This window comes from Penicillium manginii, assembly GCF_028828005.1.
Source record: "Penicillium manginii strain IBT 31320 chromosome Unknown utg000002l:1.0-5564898.0:1.0-5567710.0, whole genome shotgun sequence".
In the NCBI taxonomy this organism is placed as follows: Eukaryota; Fungi; Ascomycota; class Eurotiomycetes; order Eurotiales; family Aspergillaceae; genus Penicillium; species Penicillium manginii.
In genome coordinates, this window is record NW_026643103.1 from 3,586,925 (window position 1) to 3,605,169 (window position 18,245).

At 48.1% G+C, this 18,245-nt stretch overlaps 7 protein-coding genes across 7 annotated transcripts; 2 read left to right on the forward strand and 5 right to left on the reverse strand.

Annotated features, from left to right (window-relative positions):
• Window positions 1-19: 19 nt before the first annotated feature.
• N7533_002621 (cytochrome P450) lies at window positions 20-1,840 on the reverse strand (the record flags this gene model as incomplete). The annotated part of the gene is made up of 5 exons (XM_057099271.1): window positions 20-127; window positions 204-974; window positions 1,036-1,154; window positions 1,210-1,462; window positions 1,532-1,840. 5 exons carry the CDS (start codon window positions 1,838-1,840, stop codon window positions 20-22), a joined length of 1,560 nt encoding a protein of 519 aa, XP_056964407.1.
• Window positions 1,841-2,807: 967 nt separating this feature from the next.
• N7533_002622 (uncharacterized protein) lies at window positions 2,808-4,119 on the forward strand (the record flags this gene model as incomplete). The annotated part of the gene is made up of 5 exons (XM_057099272.1): window positions 2,808-2,981; window positions 3,050-3,425; window positions 3,499-3,616; window positions 3,663-3,730; window positions 3,791-4,119. 5 exons carry the CDS (start codon window positions 2,808-2,810, stop codon window positions 4,117-4,119), a joined length of 1,065 nt encoding a protein of 354 aa, XP_056964408.1.
• Window positions 4,120-6,626: 2,507 nt separating this feature from the next.
• Window positions 6,627-7,280, reverse strand: N7533_002623 (uncharacterized protein; the record flags this gene model as incomplete). Its single annotated transcript, XM_057099273.1, has 5 exons — window positions 6,627-6,720; window positions 6,787-6,876; window positions 6,950-6,990; window positions 7,110-7,176; window positions 7,237-7,280. The coding sequence occupies 5 exons, from the start codon at window positions 7,278-7,280 to the stop codon at window positions 6,627-6,629; spliced, it is 336 nt and encodes a 111-aa protein (XP_056964409.1).
• Window positions 7,281-8,529: 1,249 nt separating this feature from the next.
• Window positions 8,530-8,841, reverse strand: N7533_002624 (uncharacterized protein; the record flags this gene model as incomplete). Its single annotated transcript, XM_057099274.1, has 1 exon — window positions 8,530-8,841. The coding sequence occupies one exon, from the start codon at window positions 8,839-8,841 to the stop codon at window positions 8,530-8,532; it is 312 nt and encodes a 103-aa protein (XP_056964410.1).
• Window positions 8,842-9,890: 1,049 nt separating this feature from the next.
• Window positions 9,891-11,425, reverse strand: N7533_002625 (FAD-binding oxidoreductase; the record flags this gene model as incomplete). Its single annotated transcript, XM_057099275.1, has 2 exons — window positions 9,891-11,056; window positions 11,119-11,425. The coding sequence occupies 2 exons, from the start codon at window positions 11,423-11,425 to the stop codon at window positions 9,891-9,893; spliced, it is 1,473 nt and encodes a 490-aa protein (XP_056964411.1).
• A 1,629-nt stretch (window positions 11,426-13,054) lies between these two features.
• Window positions 13,055-14,536, reverse strand: N7533_002626 (putative bZIP transcription factor (MetR); the record flags this gene model as incomplete). The annotated part of the gene is made up of 2 exons (XM_057099276.1): window positions 13,055-13,635; window positions 14,257-14,536. 2 exons carry the CDS (start codon window positions 14,534-14,536, stop codon window positions 13,055-13,057), a joined length of 861 nt encoding a protein of 286 aa, XP_056964412.1.
• A 1,834-nt stretch (window positions 14,537-16,370) lies between these two features.
• On the forward strand, window positions 16,371-17,901 carry N7533_002627 (CENP-N/CHL4 family protein; the record flags this gene model as incomplete). The annotated part of the gene is made up of 2 exons (XM_057099277.1): window positions 16,371-17,065; window positions 17,145-17,901. 2 exons carry the CDS (start codon window positions 16,371-16,373, stop codon window positions 17,899-17,901), a joined length of 1,452 nt encoding a protein of 483 aa, XP_056964413.1.
• Between the last annotated feature and the right edge of the window lie 344 nt (window positions 17,902-18,245).

Here is an 18,245-nt window from a genome sequence, read left to right on the forward strand (position 1 = left end):
GTCATTTCTGCGTTGCCCATTAATGTGAGGCAACACCACGTCGCCGGATGATCATCGGCATATCATACTGGTATACAAACCAGGCATTGCGATACGTCCACTCATGTTTCGAGTCCACAAGTTGAATCTAGATACCACGTTAACCATTACACTCCAGGGCTATAGCAAAATGTCTTCGGAGAGGCGATTTTGGATTCACTCACATCAAACACGTTATACAGGGTGGCAATCAATTTCTTGATTTCCAGCATAGCCAGATAACGTCCCATGCAAATACGGCCACCACCGCCGAAAACAAAGTCAACGGTGTCTTTCATTCGTCTCGAGCGGGCCTCGAAATGCTCGTTACTCTCGTCTTTGCCTTGGAACCAACGATCCGGGTTGAACTCATCCGCGTCCTCTCCAAACACTCCATAATCTTTGTTCGTCACGGCGGGGTTGATTCCAATCTTCGTACCAGCAGGGAGATACTGTCCATCTGGGAGAGTAAATCCTTCTTCTGGCACAACGCGCTCGAAGATCATGGCAATACCAGGGTTGACGCGCATTGCCTCGCGGATGACAGCATCGAGGTAGGGAAGATCCCGAATTAGTTTCCAGGGAGCAGGGGTGGGGAGTGAGGCGTTTTGCAATTCAGCTGCGAGCTTTTCAGATGCAGAGGGCGATTTGGCTAGGTAGTATAAGATAGCGCGCATGGTTGCAGAGCTAGTATCACCTCCAGCTAAGATGCTCAGCATCAACCAGTTCACGATTTGGTGGTCATTGACCATTTCCGGGTATGTTTCCCTCAGCTGCAGGTATTTGTCGAGGGTGTGGTCAACTGAGCCAGCAGTGATCGATTTGTTCGATAGCTGGGCCTGGTACTCGGCGACGACCTTAAAGGCGTACAAGACGCCGGTCAGAGTGGGCTTTGGTCCAATCCGCTTGATGGGATTCTTGTCTAGAAGGTTGTCGATCCATGGTATTTGAGAGATCTATGAGAATAGCAGGTTAATTAGCCATGTTGCTGACCACATTGCAGGGATGTAGATTTACCGGAGCAAAGTATATGAGACCCTTGGTCGAGTCTGTGATCAAGTTATCGACATCTTTCTCTTGGTCGATGAATCCATAGTGGCGGCCAAAGCTGAAATTTGCAGTGACATCCCAAGCGACTGGTCTCTACGATTAGTAAAAATTACTCTCCATCGAGGCTTTTTTATCACTCACAGAAACCAATCCAGTCATCTGCTGGACAAACCGTGCCCGCATTGTCACCATCCACGAATTTCAACGCGACCTTTTCCACGAACTTGGCTATAGTCTCATCAATCAGAGGCTCGTATTCCAAGACCTTGGTCATACTCCATAGTCCACGAATCGGGCGAATATTCTGATTATGCCAATCTTCATCTTGAGAATTGAAAAGATTAGACATACGGTGTCCTTCGATGAGGACATCATTCGGTCGGTACATATCACTCTTCATTCGCGCAAGAATAGGTCAGCAGAGAAATAATGAAAACGCGCAGGGTAACTCGTTTCGCAGTACCTTCTTCCATGGATTACGTGTCGAGTAAATCGTTCGAATCAGATTAGGATCCGAAATGCTCACACAGTTCGGACCAATTCGCACTGCACTGCCATACTTGCGATGCAGTTTAACATGCTTGGTATCTACACGGCCGCGAAAGGTGTGAAATGCCCGCCACAGGTTCGTACTTTTGGCCAGTAAAGGCCCAGGTACAGCTCTCAACGGCGAGAAGAAGATGTCCCATAAAAGCTTGGTCAAGACCAATAGGCCAAGAGCTGCCAGACCCTCGACCCACAAATCGCACTGAAATGAACCGAGCTCTGTCATTTTCCGAAGTTGATGCAAATACACCTCCTTCAGCGTATCTGCGGGGGATTAAGGGGGATTCAGAATTTCCCAAGCTGAAAGTTTCAAGCACACTAAAGAACAGTTTAAGTGCGGGGGGGACATTGATTCCAATTTGGTAGCTTCCCATAGGCCACTAACGGCCCCTGTCGCTTGATGCCGAAGGTGAAGAATGGGCGTATCAATTGCCCAATAGAATTGGTTGCAAAAAATGAACAGGAGGTCATGGCGTAAGACTAAGCACAATGAATACCATTTACCATGTTGTCGGTGTTTTGGAAACGCGACTAATGAGTCTAGCTATCTTTAGCCAACTTCGTAGCTCTCCGGCACGGGGCAAAGCGGGATGTGGAGTGTGGAGTTGTTATTCCCCTCGTGTTGAGTGGCTAACTCCAGCTGAACATTTCTCAAATAGGACCGTCCAACCTAATTTCATTTTTGACAGCTGTGCTGCCAATTTTTCTGACTTTGCCTGATCACTTTTGGCGGGATTTTGGCCATCCTAGAGATCTCAAACAAAGTCTAGCAATATCACAAAAATCTGTAGGGCGGGATTGCTAGGAAAAGGGCTACTACATACCTGATGGGGCAGTTGCTGGGCACGTTCCCGCATCTTCGGGATGACAGGGCCCACATCTGTTTTCCTCGTAAGCGAAGCTGATGAATTTGATAGATCCCCTGGTGATTTGATAGGCGCGAAACGCGATGGGTACAGATCGTAACCCCCCGCTCAATAATCCGGTTGAGATATCCGGACCAACAGATGGTGCCTGTCGTACTGCTCAAAATCGTTAGTCTGTGTCGGGAAGTGCAAGGAGAGAAGGAGAGAATTAATCTTAAAAAACTCTTCCTTTCGCCCAGGGGGTAAGTGGGAATAGGTCAGTTGTTGGATTTTGTGTGTACATTTTTGAGACTTGCGACTTCTTAGGACGTCGAGGTCTTTTCCGCAATGGCAAGCGATGTATCCGCATCCTACCTGGCCGAAAGCAGGTCTTCGACAGTCCAGGGAGTGATGTGGGTAATGGCCATTGTTCCTCTAGTTTTTGTTTGCATGAGATTGTATGTGAGGGTGTTTCTGAAACGAGTTTTCGGCTGGGATGATTTTATTATCATCATCGCTGTTGTGAGTATACTATCCTATTTCCCCAATATGGATATCTCTAGAATATTAACCAGTTTACCCTTCCGCAGTGCTGTTTGATCGCTTACGCTGCCGTATGTCATGTTGCCTCTACCTTGGGTTTAGGGCGACATCTTGCTATAGTTTCTGAAAAGCCTGAGCACCTCATTGAGGTGGCTCTCTTGTGCGACATTGGCGAGGCATTGGCGATTATGGCTTGCACACTGGGAAAAACATCCTTCGCCGTCACACTACTGCGCATTGTGGTCCACAGATGGATGATTATCCTATTATGGTTCGTGATCGTGACAATGAATTTGGTCAATATTCTCGCGGCATTGTTCATCTTCGTTCAATGCAAAGACCCACGTCATCTTTGGAATACAGCTATTCCGTCAGAGTGCTGGCCATCTAATGTCTTCACCAACTTTTCTTTATTTGTCGGCGGTACGCAATACATCATGATATCACTCCTTCCCCTCCATTTCCTTGAAATGCGTGTTCTAATCGTGAGATACAGCCTACTCCGGCGCCCAAGACTTTGTGTTAGCTTTGCTTCCATGGACTATTGTCTGGAACCTTCAGATGAGAAAAAAAGAAAAGTTAGGTGTGGCTTTTGCAATGAGTCTCGGAATCTTGTAAGTTTCCTCTACAAAAGAGATGTGCAACGCTAAGTCATCACAGCGCTGGTGCTGCCTCCATAGTCAAGACCACTTATCTAGTAGCGTTGTCTGCCAAGTCTGATTTTACTTGTGAGAAAATTTTCCTCCTTGAAGAAAAAATTCCCTTGCTAATGTAAAAACTTTCGAAAGGGGAGCTCGCTCCACTGTTGTGGTGGGCCGCTATCGAAGATGGATTGGCCATCACCGCCGCTTCTATCCCTGCGCTCAAACCAATATTAATCAGAGTCTTTCCTGGGTCCTCCGCGAGAGAAAATTACGATATGATATCATACCCGCCAAAGTCATCACAGCAAAAAGTTTTTGATAACGCGCAAGGAGAAACACTGACGGATATTGGGCATACCACAATCCATGACAGGGGAAGCCAGACGGCGATTCTGAAGCCCCCTTCGCCAGGCGAAAGAAATGAGAGTATCAACATGACAACGGAAGTTTCAGTGACCTATATCAAATCTTGATGGTTACTAGTTACTCTTTGGATCTAGCTATCAACTGGTGCCTTGGAAAATGAAGCCTCGAGAATGCATGAGAACTGGCTCCTTGTCCATATGGTTGCAAAAATACCAGTAAATTCTGAATTCGTAACAATCTGCTAGCTATTAATGCTTCGCCTCATTTCTGTCAGTTCAGTCTGTCTCTGCTCAGAAAAATGGAGAGAACGGAAATGGAAAGGACAACAAGATCATAAGGTGAAGTTGTTGTTCTACAACTTGAGGTAAATTAGTTTATTGGCATACCAAGATCTTTATGAAATCGCCTACGATGGCATGAGAAACCTTGATATAGATTTCACGATGAAAGATAAAAAAGTGAAACTTCATTTCAAGGGTCCTAGAGGGGTAGTGACTACTTTTCAGTCCTAGCTTTCCCCAAATCTTCCGCCTGACCAGCTCCAAGCAATACCTAGAAGTCGATACAGACTCTGCTACTTCCGAGAAGGCCACATGGTAATGGGCACTGTTTCGGAGGAATATTCGGTAAGCCAATTTAAAGCAGGTAGAGTAAAGCAAAATGTTTGATAAGTAGCTTACGCATATGTTAGGACCAGTCGGAGCCGATGCAAGCGGGCAGAGATTCGAACTTAGACAGCATCCAGGCAGAGGCCCACCCGCCACACAAGTTGTACCGCTTGGACACTGTGGTTTTTTACTTAGCATCAATTAACATCATTTACCAAGAAGTGTTTGACTTACGCATATTCCGGCCGAGGGACAGAAGGGACTTGTTAACGGACAAGCCACGCAGATGCCGTTCACGCAACCACCACCACCTGGGCCAGGTGGACACTAAAGAAAAAAGTCAGTCAAATGAAAGTATTGAAGGATTTTGAAGAATGTGGACTGTGACTTAGACATACCGATTTGAAGCACTGGCCACAGTTGGCAGTACTCGATGCCAAATCAAGGCATGTGCCTCCGCAACAAGCAGGGAATGTACCGTTACAAGTAGGTGTATTGCAAGATCCACAGTGAGTGAGACTGGTACTGAGATCATAACATGTTCCATTACAACAAGCAGGAACCAATCCCAGGCAAGGTAGTGAAAGGCAAGAGCCACAGTGATTCACATCAACACTTATATCAGTGCAGTTGCCATTACAACATTCCGGATTATTACCGGTGCAAGGCGCAGCCGAGCAAGAGCCGCAGCGACTAACGTTCGTTGCCAAATCCGTACAAGTTCCGTTGCAACACGCCGGCTTGACTCCCAGACAGGGGATTGCAACACATGACCCGCAGTGATTGACATCGGAGCTCAGATCGCTGCATGTTCCCAGACAGCAGGCTGGATTGACACCAGTGCAAGTTGGTTTAGAGCAAGAGCCGCAGTGTGTTTGATCCGAGGCCAAATCGGTACAGGTTCCATTGCAGCACGCAGGTATGATACCAAGACACGGGAAGGCAGTGCAGTTACCGCAGTGCAGAATGTCGGTACTAAGATCGGTGCAGACCCCAGTACAGCAAGCTGGATTTCCACCTGTGCATGGAGATGAGACACAGTTTCCACAATGTATCGGACTCGATGCGAGGTCGGCACATGTTCCATTACAACATGCAGGAAGAATACCACCACAGGGTGGTCCTGCGCATGATCCACAATGTGTTGTACTTATGGCCAGGTCAGTGCAGGTTCCGTTACAGCAAGCTGGCTGTAGCCCAAGACAAGGTAACGCAATGCATGAGCCGCAGTGGTTGATATTGGCCGTCAAATCTGTGCAGTTTCCAGAACAGCAAGTTGCTGCCGTTGGTGGACACTATTTTTCAGGATCCTTGTTAGGAACGTAGTAGGGTTGAATAAAAACTGAAGGGGCAATCGGGTAAAAAGTGACCCGATACTTACGGTAGTCAGGCAAGTTCCACAATGGTTGTTGTCCGAAATTAGATCAGTACACTGTCCAGAGCAACATGAAGGCTTGATTCCGAGACAAGGAAGAGCAAGACAGGCTCCGCAATGATTAGGATCGTTGGCAATGTCAACACATCCTCCCAGACAACATGCCGGCTCTGTACCGGTACACTGTGAACGATGATGGTTAGAAAAAACAAAATTTTGAATCCATGAGATGAAAAAAAGATAACTGACAGTTTTATTACATTTTCCGCAATGATTAGCGTCGGTAGCTAGATCAGTGCACTCTCCAGAACAGCAAACAGGTACAAGACCTATACATGGAGTCCCATTGCATGCTCCGCAATGGAGAATATCGGAGTCTAGATCGGAGCATATGCCGGAGCAGCAGACTGGATCGACGCCCGAGCACTAGTAGTAACTTTTCAATACAATATCTGGATTGATCGTAAAGAGCAAGCTCACCTTCAAGCCGCATAATCCGCAATTGTTTACAGATGCGGTCAAATCGGCACAGGTACCATTGCAACAAGCGGGTAAAACCCCAGAGCACTTCAACGGAGTAAAAGATTAGAATGACCTGCAGAGTGAACCATCACATGTAGAAAAGGAAAACTCACAGGAACAGCATTACAAGCGCCACAGTGTTGAAGACTTGTGCCAAGGTCTTGACATGAGCCCGAGCAACATGCGGGTTGAAGACCAAGACACTAGTTATAGCGCCCGATGTCAGTAAAGAAACCCCAGGCAGGGCTATGCATGACATATTGTCTTACTGGATTTGCTTGACAGGTTCCACAATGTAGGGTTGAAGAAGCGAGATCTGCGCATTGGCCAGAACAACAGGCGGGGTTGGTTCCTGAACACTGTAGTATAAGTAGACGTTATTATGTGGCTTTCTAAGGCCAAAAAAGCGCGAAATACAGCATTAGCACATACGGTTGTTGCATTGCATGCGCCACAATGTTGAAGACTTGTTCCTAAATCGGTGCAAGCCCCGGAGCAGCAACCAGGGATTTGCCCAACGCACTATCAAAGTGTCAGTTTCAATAGTTAAAGTTCATCAAAGGATTGGAACGTACTGTCACGCCACAGTTACCACAGTTGAGAGCATTGGAAGTTGTGTTAACGCAAATGAAGTTGCAGCACGACTCGCCAGTGGGGCACTGTGGTATGTTTAGATTACTTTCAAATACCTAAGTGGGGGCACGAGATTAACAACATACAGGTTTCCATGGAAAGAAGGAAGCGCATAGAATTTCTGGATCATTAGTAGCTGCAGCTGTCGTGCTAACGACAGTTATAGTTGCGCTCGGGGGCCTTATCCTCGAAGGTTTTGCAGATGGGCTTGAAGAGGCCTTCGCTGGTTTTGCTTCAACTTGACAAAAATAACAGGATAAAATCCCTAAATCCAAGCGGTTAGGTTTAGGCAAAGCAAAGAAAGTTTTCGACAACGCCTTACCAAGAAATAACAGGCATTTTAATGCTCTGGTCATGATTGGTGATGCCAGGCAAAAATAGATGGCATCAGCGAGGTTTCAAATGAGGTCAGTCCTCAGGTTTAATCGGCTTCTAACCTTTCAGGGATTGGATATTAAGTCAATTACAAGGCAATATTCGACTTTAAGAGGCTGAAATAGATTTTTAATGGCCTACCACATGTTAAGCATTAACAAAATGGCAAGGTTGAATAGTTAATTCTATATGCTCATTGTGTGACCCTGTCGAACGGGTCCTACCCACTACTCGGATAAAGATATTCATGATCTAGTGGAGGCGATAGTTTTGCTAGCCTAGTTTCCACAGAGCTGCGTTGTAGTTACTCATTTGCATCGTATTCTTCGGCGCGTAGTCTGAAGTTGAAGCTGGTGATGTACCCACGAATTACAGCAATTCTCGCCGATTGACAACTTGAAGGTGTATCTATCAGAATATGCTTAAATACCATGTTACACAACTCAAAATTATACCGATATCCATTAATTTCACCATGCAATTGCGGGCCCTTGACTGTAACTATAAAATACTAACTAGCATGATGGATACTGCCTACTACTAGTAGTACCAAGCCTCTTAATTAGGACTCGGGATGCAAGGCTTGTATCCAGAATTCAGGATATATTGAGTCTTATTAGTTTTGTTCTGAACCTTGGAACTTTGGAAGATAACCCCTGACATCTTACCCATTTAGGCATACGGAGTACAAGTCGTCTGTATCACATCATGCATCGGTCAATGACACAGTTGCAAGGAATGCTGTGCGACCTTGAATCATCCTAGCAACCTTGAAAGCGATAATCAATATTATATAGTGATCCCGCATAAAACCCCGCGTACTCGTTCCACCCAGGTTACTGCTGCTCCTATTCATTATGTGGCGTATCCTTTGATTCTTGATCTGGATCATCTCGGCTACTTTCGAAGACAAAAATGGGCACACCATGGCGAGGCTAATGCCATTATGTATAGGAAGATTCTTTCATAAGGAAATAGGACTCAATTGTCGGCTGCTGAGATCACTATTGGTGAGAATCTTGAACCCTAACTTTTTCATCGCTGATAATTGTCTGTGTTCGCCATGCAAAGACTTTATATTCTAAGTAGTATTGGGGGACACAGTAGTAGTGGAGGACGCAGGAGTAAGGAAGGGTGCAGTCGTAGGGGACCTCACTGTCGTAGACGTTCCCGCAGTTGATGCTCATAATCTGGAATGTGTCAATCTGGGTGGTTGGAGGTCCTGAACCGCTCTGATTAATGGCACCAGGAAATGCAATTAGGATAACTTGAGCCTTTGCATTGACTTCATCAATCCATTCTTCGGTAGCTTTCATAACGGATTCTTTCAAATACTGTCCTCCTTGGCCATATGGACATTGTCCTTATTAGACGTATTGCGCGTCTGCCCAGGTAGAAGGCGTTGTCAGCCATCTTGTATGGTGAGAGGCAGGGATAATGTGGTAATCGGAGGAGAGAGATACAGGGAGGACTGGGAGAAAGTGAACTTGAAGCCATCTGAATATGGAACTTGAAGGGACGGCACAAACCTTTTAACCCGCGTGAATGTGGAAGGTTGGCGTGGAAAAGGAAGGAAGGCGATAATTATGAAGTGAAAGATTTGAAGTTATTCAGTCATCGTACATTCTTTCAGTGCTATTTGTCTGTCAGATCCTGAGTCCCGTCGGCCGACGAATTGCCTGAATGACTGGCGTTTTCAATCAACTTGAACTTCTCAACCTATGAATGTCAGCTTATAAAGAGAAATAAGTAGTATTTACAAGATATAGGGGTTCAGTCATTAAAAATGCCTATCATTTCAGATCACTTGTGAAAGTTGAGAAATTTTATAGTAATTAAGGTGTACTGAGGTGGTCACTTTTATTTCGAACGGCTCCGGCCTCGAAGGATGTGATGACGAAAAAGACGGCCAAAGGCCCATGGCTAGGCAATTAATATACCCCGGGGCTTGCTGGAAGCTACCGTCAATACAGAATTTAACGAAGAATAAAAAGTCTGCAATGCATAGGCCGGAAATTGCCCCGAAGCTGACAAACACGACGGAATATACGCGCGACGCGACGCACTGACACCAAGGAACAGCCGTCACATTTCTTTTGTAAGCAGAAGGATAATGGACTGGCATTGAAGGCAACTTGCGACTTGCTCGACCACCTGGGCAGACTTGTTTAATTTTGACAATTTTCCCGAAATGAGCGCAACACTTCCAAGGTTGGGAATTTGAAGATGTGGCAGAGATACTAGTAGTATCCGGAATATTTACTAATGGCTTTTGGAAAAAGGCTGAAGAACTACATAGAACTTTGGAAATTGCGGATAGCCTTGCACGATACATTCCAGGGCTGAGGATAGTAATTGGGCTGTCTTAGTGCCGCAAAGTAGGCATCGGGCTCTGGGGGTTCCGAAACACATCATCCGGGTCAATCTCTCCCTTGATCTCTTCCAGACGAGCCAAATTGGAGCCCCAGTATGCCTCGGCCCCATTGGCCATGAGAGGGTCAACATAGCCCGGGTACGCAGCATAGGGATGATCATTCGGAGTAATCATCTTATTCACCCGATCCAAGAAAGTAATTTGAGTCTGAGACACCGAGCCCAGAAGATTTATCGAGTAAGACTGCAGCCAGAGCAAGACATCACGATGGGCATATGCAGTTGCGTCAGTCGGGATATCATTCGTATACCCACCCTGGAAGTCAAAGAGCAGAAACCAGATCAGTGTGCCCTTGTCTGCAGTATCGATATACTCAAAGAGGCTGTCGATAGTCTCATTGCTCATGAGGTTTTTTGATGTCCAGCCTGTAGACTTAGAATAGAAATTGGAAGCGATTCCTCCACCCAGCTTTAATGCGGCTTCTTCAGCCCAGTCGCCTACCAGCCCGAGCCAATCCTGGAAGACAACTGCAGTTCCATTGACGCCTGGAAATTGACTTCCGATATCAAGGGCCTTATACTCTTCCTCCGTGCCAAAAAATGTTCCCGTGATGATGAGGGTATCCTCCAACAAAGTAAGTGTAGATGCCAGCTTACGTGTAAGCTGCGGGTTGGAGATGTATGCCTGCCAATGTTTGAACAGACTAGCTCGCTCTTGTGAACTCCCTATCTTGAGAGTGTATTCGTACTTGACAGCAGTGCCGGGCTCAGGCTCAGTGCGAACAGTAAATTCGGTAACAATACCAAAGCCAGAAGCCGCGCCCTTGATTGCCCAGAAGACGTCTTGGTTCTCGCTCTCCGATGCGCGCACAATACTCGAGTTAGCGAGGACCACCTCTGTTTCCACGATGTGGTCAAGAGCGGCTCCGAACTGTCGAGATGTTGGCCCCAGACCTCCGATCGTGAAATGTCCACCAGAGCCAACCTGCGGACAGGTCCCGTGGGACATCGCCCGTCCTCCAGCATCGTGCAGACGCTGTGTCACATCTCCGAGTAGTGTGCCACTCCCTATTGTCGCATGCCAACTTGTGTTGTCCATGGAGAATTGTTGTAGGTTCTTGAGGTCGACTATAACGGCACCGTCCGTTCCGCCGAGACCTAGAAGCGAGCGGTACACATTAGCAGTCTATCTTGAGATGAAAGAGGTAGGAAGCCCGTACCGTAATTTGCGTAGCTATGACCGCCACTCTTGGCTTGAACATGGTATCCATTATCCGCTGCGCATTTGACAATCGCTGCAACTTGATGCGATGAGATAGGGAATGTGACGGCAGCCGGAGTCACTGGAATATTTAGATTATAGCGTTTCACATCGGCAACTTGGTAGAAAGGATCTCCAGCAAATGCAACACGACCGCTGTCAGTCAATGCATACTGAAGACAAGTCTTCAACTTTGGCTGATTGCTGTAATCCGCAATGGCAGCTGATACAGCACCCAGGGTGAGCAAAAAATTCCTTACAGCCATCATTTCCCTTGAATAATAACAGAGACCAGGCAATACAGAGGAAATAGAACAAAAAGCAGTGAAAGAAAACAGTGAAAGAATTTCTTAGTCCAAACAACGGAGAAATGCAAGGATATTTCAAGACAACTTTACGTGCCTCCACCTTCACTGTATTTGACGCCCGGACTTTAGCTTGCGTGGTTGACATCTCAAAGAACCAAGCGTTCGGTTAACACCGTCCGAGAAGCCCATATCGTTAACCTGCATTATACAGACAAGGAAAATGATTGCCGTAAAAGCTCGGTTCCTGCATGACCGGCTCGGGGAGTTGCGAGTCCGAGCTTAGATATACACCCCAAGAGGTTAGCGGCAGCCCCTAGGAGGAGAAACGAATTCGGGGACCTTTGATAAAAGGGGTTTGTATAGGACCTTTGTTCCTACGGGGGCATGGTCTAGCGCACGGTCGTGATTGGCGTTATATTTTCCTACAAGGGTCAACGCTCAAAGGGATGACAGGTCCCACTAGACCGGATACCGAGGTGAAGTGGGGGCTTGATGAGGAACATGTGTTAATTGAAGGAGGTTGAGTAGCGAAGCAGCGAATTCATAAATGGGAATGCATGGAAATAAATGGGGTGAATGAAGTGCGGAGGGCTGTGGTCTCAGTTTGGAGGTTTCAATTAATGAAAAGCTATCCCAAGAGTCAATCTCAAATATCTATACAGTGTTCAAGCGTACAGTTTCATGAAAGTAGGCTTCTTCGCTTCCGGCAATGTAAAGCTGAAATGTCCCTTGTGCCCTTCATCTGTACCATCGAAACTCTCCATCGCCCAGGGAGGTAACATCAGTGTTTTGTACAGACAAACACCATCATGATACCTAGCTCTCAGGCTCTTGGCATGGGCTGTTTTCCTTTCTCTTTTTTCTTCCAATGCATGACCTTTCGCGCATTCAATATTTCCATGGGAATTTCTATCAGAGAGGAAAAATTGCCCCCGCAGAAACCGTACATGAGGCTCTGCTTAAAGTTGACGGGCCCCAAGGTTATTCCAAGCCAAGCCCTGGTTCAGAGTCACATGGGCGATAACCATATATGTGGAATGAATATCACCAAGTTCTCGAATATATCATAGAACGATTCAGCTGATTCTTGCCTATTTAGCATTTCATAGAGACGTGCATGGACTAACACGAGGCACTATATACAGTCGCCTCAGTGAGAACTACGCCCGTCGGACACGGCTATTTTGCGGGACAAGGGTAGAGAAGATTGTCTATTTCGATACAATTGCACTGTAATATCATCACTCATGGTCGTCTGCCGTCATCAAGTCTGCAGATACGATCTGAGATCACGTAGAGAGGGCTGCTGGGGAAAAATAAGAGGAATATTCAAGGGGCGCTTAAAACATATGAACAAGAAACTAAACAATGACAAACAAGTCCAGAGCCCGGTATGAAAGTCGCTTTCCACCGAGTGCCTGATTTTAGTCGTCATACATAGCAGCAGGAGGGTAGAGGAGACAAGAAGCAGTGCGAGTGCCAATGACAGAAACACGACAAAGGGTGTATTTTTTTTTCGGCTGAGGGGTTGTGTTTTTCCCCTCAATTTTCTTTCGCTTTGGTTTATTATTTTGTTTTGGTGGCACTTCACGCAAAAGTTCCAACGCCGTGCTTCGAGTCGGAGGTACTTGATTCGGCGTTCTGGGATGCCAGGAAGCTCTTGAACATGTCCGAAATGGCTTTTTCGGATTGCTCGTCGCGCTCCTCGGTGCCGTTCTTCTCCATGATCAGACCACGCAACCAGTGGTTCTCCAACTCGAGCTGGGAGACGCGAGCCTCGAGGACGTCGTTCTTGTCGGTGGTCTCCTTGAGCTGCTTCTCCAGATTAGCCTCGCGCATCTTCTTCTTCACGCGGAAACGAGCACTGGCGGCGGTGTTGCGACGACGCTTGTCCTCCTCAGCAACATTGCGGGCAGCCTCTTCGGCACTAGCCTGGGTAGACTTCTGGGTGTGCTTGCGCTTGGGCCCAGCAGCGGGGGTGGTGGGCGACACGGCGCTGGATGCCGGAGTCGGAGCCGCCTGAGGGGCGACCAGGGGTGCTTGAACAGGAGCCGGGTTAGCCGCAGGCACGGCGGAAACCGCCGAGAAAGGCTGGTTCTGCACCGGGATTTGCTGAACATTGACTGAGCTGAAGTCGGGCTGGTACTCAGGCATATTGCCAAGGCCATCTGTGCGAGAAAATAGTTAGCAAGCCATCGTCGCAAATGCTAGCATCACTATTGGTCGCATCGTGGGATCGGTGACCCATATGGGCCATTTTGGGGGTTAGGAGATCACGTGGAATGGCGTAATAGCGGAGTGTGTTCGCGTCTGCGACAAGCAATTTCCCACTCTTAGACTTGACTGGTGTGAGAGAATTCGAGGGTCCCAATAAACAGAGTTCCAAGCGCCACCGCGTGGATGCCCTGCAGGGCCCCGAAAACTCTGTATCACCAAGGGCCAATTGCTCGGCGAAAGCGCTGTGGCAAAGGGAAGAGGCACAATTGTGCGCCGGAAAGACGACATCAGCCCCATCCCCTAGCCATGCAGCAAGCAAACTCGAACATATGACCCAGCCAATCAACGATCGGACGATCATTGCAAGGATCATGCAAGTATGGTTCCATGAACACGTCCATGTCGGTAGGGCAGAGGGGTATCACGGCGGCTTTCGAGGTGGTATGTCACGGCGTGGTGTGGTAGTGGTGTGGTATTGTCCAGGAGAACATGCCGCCGAGTCCTCTAACCCTTCAACCCATTGATGCGACCAATAGAGTGTGATGAACAATAAATCTGAAGACCAAGCTTACCTTGGAGGAAGTCCAAAAACTTCATGTCGGCATTTTGAGACTGGTCGGCCGCCGCGAGGGTCTTGTCATCCACAGAATCGAAATTAGGCAGGCTCAGGTCGGTGAACTTGTCGAAATCGAAGAACTCGGTGTTGGTGAACAGAGCCAGCTCCTCATCAAGGTTGAGGGTGGTATGTTGCTGCTGCTGCTGCAGCGCCTGATCGTAAGGCGACGGGATGGCGTTGAGATCATCGAGATATTGGGAGAAGTTTGGGGCACGGCGCCCGTTGTAAGCGGCCATGATTGCGGTTGTCGAAATCGTAGACCTGGAGGATATGCAGGGCTATTGTTCTGGGGGAACAATGAAGGAATCGCGATCGCGAAGTGTCAAAGAGGCGTGACTCGGGCGCGCCGGATGCGGCTCCGGTCTAGAAGTTGTTCGGCAGCCCAGGCGATGAGGGCGCGGGTTCGGTGAAGGGTGTTGCGCGATGATTCCTTGACGCTGAAGGAATCAGGGATGATGAGTACGGAGATGTAGGAGGAGAGAAAGGTGGAGGCGAGAGTGAGGGTGAGGGCGAGGGCGAGAGTCAGTGTGGGCGGGGCCAAGTGGGTTTTTCCTTTGAGTTTCGGTGGGGGGGAAGATGGGGATGAGTAATCCACCGAGTAAGGATGACACAGTTTGTAGATGTAGTATATAGTTAGTTAATACGAGAAGAAGTAGAAGTAAAGTAGAAGCATAGCAATTAGATCAGATTATCCCAGATCACCTACTATATTCTCTCGTCTACTAGAATACTATACCACCTGTTGTTCCCATCACTGTATAGTACTCTACACTACCTTAGGGTACAGTGCACCCTGCTTATCAAGATCAACGGCCGAGGATCGGAGCCCACTGGGGCGAATCCACGGAACCCACTCCAAATGGGGACAAGAGTTCGCTTGACGGAGACAGAGTACTCCGTACGGAGTACGAAGGACACAATTAATTTATTAAACATGGGACATTCCTTGCCTGATTCATCTCACTCAATTCCACCATTGCGATGCTCTGACTATTGGTCACGAATATGCCACTCTGCTGCACCTGCAGTCAAGAATAACCCCAGGCGCGGCATCCGCGGGAAACCTGGTTGGATTTGTAAGCCCGCGACCGGCGCGGGATTCCATGGATGCCTTCCATTTCAACGTCCAATGGTTGCAATGCCTTCCTGATTCTTCCGAGTTCTCTCCGACAGCCAACTCCCGATATGGAATGTATTCCCGGCATCTGACTATAGAGCAGGGTACAGATGGACAGGAAATACTACGATCTTAACCTGTCCCACTGGCATATATACAAATTTACTGCCATTGTACATCCAGTGATTTTTCCATGTCGTGGTCAAAGCTTATCGACAGGGATCTCAGCCGTAGCCTAAAATATGTATCATACCCAACTCGGGGTTCTATACTTCCAGGGCTTATTTCAACCCGCCTATAGTGAGACCCCTTTATAGCACCACAGCACCATAGCACCACTAGCACAGTCCCTGCACGATCTTTAAAAAGATGCACGGACACACCATCGATCGAATAGCACTGTCCGAGCGTGACACCTGGCCCTGGCGTCGAAGCTTGAGATCTCCGCACTCTGACGAAATTCCCATCTTCAATGGTGTCTTAGCCTCAATTGTAAGGGGGGTCTCTTGGCAACCACGAGTGCGGGGACATCCTCATGCAGCGCACCCACCCTGGGGCATTACCTACGTACTCTTAGCCCTATGCGGTTTCCATGTGCTAATTTACCAACGTAACAATGAGCTCCATCATTCCATTCTTGAGACGATGTCCAATTGCAACGAGATCTTTCGTTCTGAATGCGCAAATCAACGAACACCGGATCGGCAAATCACGTGCAGACAAGAAATGTATGATATAATATTCACGTGATGATACTCCACCATTATCAGCACGTGACATTTGATTGTTGACATCCATCCCATCCCATTCACACCGAGTGCATCGGCTGGCGCGTGCATTTCATTTTACACCTCGCGACAACGATGCAATAGACCAGGTGTGGTGTAACTGGCAATATTAGTTTGAACTACTTCAATCGGATCATTGTCACACTATCAATTCCTTGACCAGACATGGCGCGCTCGAGGACGGTTCGCGCCCCGACAACGGCTAGCCTTCCAAACAGCCTGCGCATTCCCTCAACGACGCCCTCCCTCTCAAAGACCCTGGGCAAGCTATCCAGATCAACATTACTGGATCTAGCTCTATCATGGCTAGAAGATCGCAACGTGGAGTCTTTCCCCCCATACCTGCAACCCTCCGACACGAGCAACAATGACAACGAAGAAACCCTCCCATACCCCGCCGCTGAAACCCTCGCAGAAGTTCGAGAAGCATACATCGACCTCCGCGATCGAAAGGGTGGAAAGCAAGAGATAATCGAACGAATCCTCGAAGGTGACTGGCGACATGGCATCACCCTCCGACAACTCGCGATGGCCGACCTGCGCTACATGGACGACCGACCAGCAAGTCTCCGCTGGACAGCAATGGAACTAGTCCGAGTCAACGACGTCGCAAATTCCAAGTCAAAGAATATCAGCGATACGATAGCAAGCGCATCAGAAGACTGGTCCTCACACATCCCCCGCATCCAAGCAGCCAGCTTCGTGAAATCGCTCCACGCCGAAATCGCCCCCCCTCGTAAAAGCACACTACCACCTCTCACGCTCCTCGACACTCCCTCTGACATTCCTCCGAATCTTCATAATCGACTCTCCCTACCAAAACCCCCGCCAACAACCAGAAATCTTCACCGACGCAACCCGTATCATTTACATCGCTTTCCCAGACAGCTGCCCCTACTTTTATACATCATCAATAACAACCTCGAACGCTTCCAGCAGCACCAGCTTAGGCGCAGGCTCACTCGCAACCGACCCACGAACACTCCAACGTCTCGTCCGCGAAGCAATCCCCAAAGCTCTCTCCCGCCCGCACCAAAGATTCACCCTAAAACCCACAGCCCTCGCCGCAAAGAATCTCCAAACTCTCCTCACGCTCCGCGGACCCGGACGCTCCACCTCGTCAAACGGCGCGTTTAGTATTTTCGCAGACGCGGCTCTGGAGGGGAGTCCGTTGGATCCGCGCCCGTCGAACACAGTGCTAGCCGAGGAGCATATGCGCGGGCGAGAGGGTATGTCTTCCATGCATGATGATAAAGAAAATGATACGCACAGTCACGACGATGCGTCCAAGTCAGCGCGTCCGGCCACCAATAAACGCCCATCTGGTTCTGGCACTGTGACGACGACGGAGAGAGCTCTTTCGCCGGATTCTAAGAAGAGGCGGTTAGCTGTGGAGTCTCGGTTCGGGACTGTGGGGTGCTCGATTACGCCTGCGCCGTTAGATCGGCTTGATATTCGGCTTCTGGATTCACTGGGTGCGAATGACGATGACGATCCCGATCCCGATCGGAACGCGGCGAATTTGGCCCCGGCTGTATCGGTCACTTTTACCGGGTCGGATGTTATTGGTGGAATTCGAAAATTGGCGGAACTAGGCGTTGTTGATCCTGAGCACATGCCTTCTTGGATGACGGGTGAAGAAGCTGTTAGTACGGCTTTTGTTCGTGAAGGGAAGCGTCTTCATGTTGAACGGTGAGGGACAGTCAGTATTGATATTGTCCCCTCTTGCCTCGTGCTAATTTTTTTTCTTATTGTTCTTTTGTTTCATCTGGTGTTCGAGGTCAGGTTTGGGAGTTGTGATACCCATTTGATTATTTTCTTCTGAAATTTTTATATCAGTCAGCTTCTGAGGGCCATTCAGCCCTTCTCAAGCTAAATTATCTCTTTTCAATCCCGTTTGTGCAACTAGTTACGAGCCCGAAGATGTCACAAACTAATGGGTAAAGGAGAAGTTCCAATTAGCTGATAATAATAAGATATGCTCGCTCTTGGGATTGGATATCTCGGTATCGATATAACAGAAAAAGAAAGTAAGGCTAG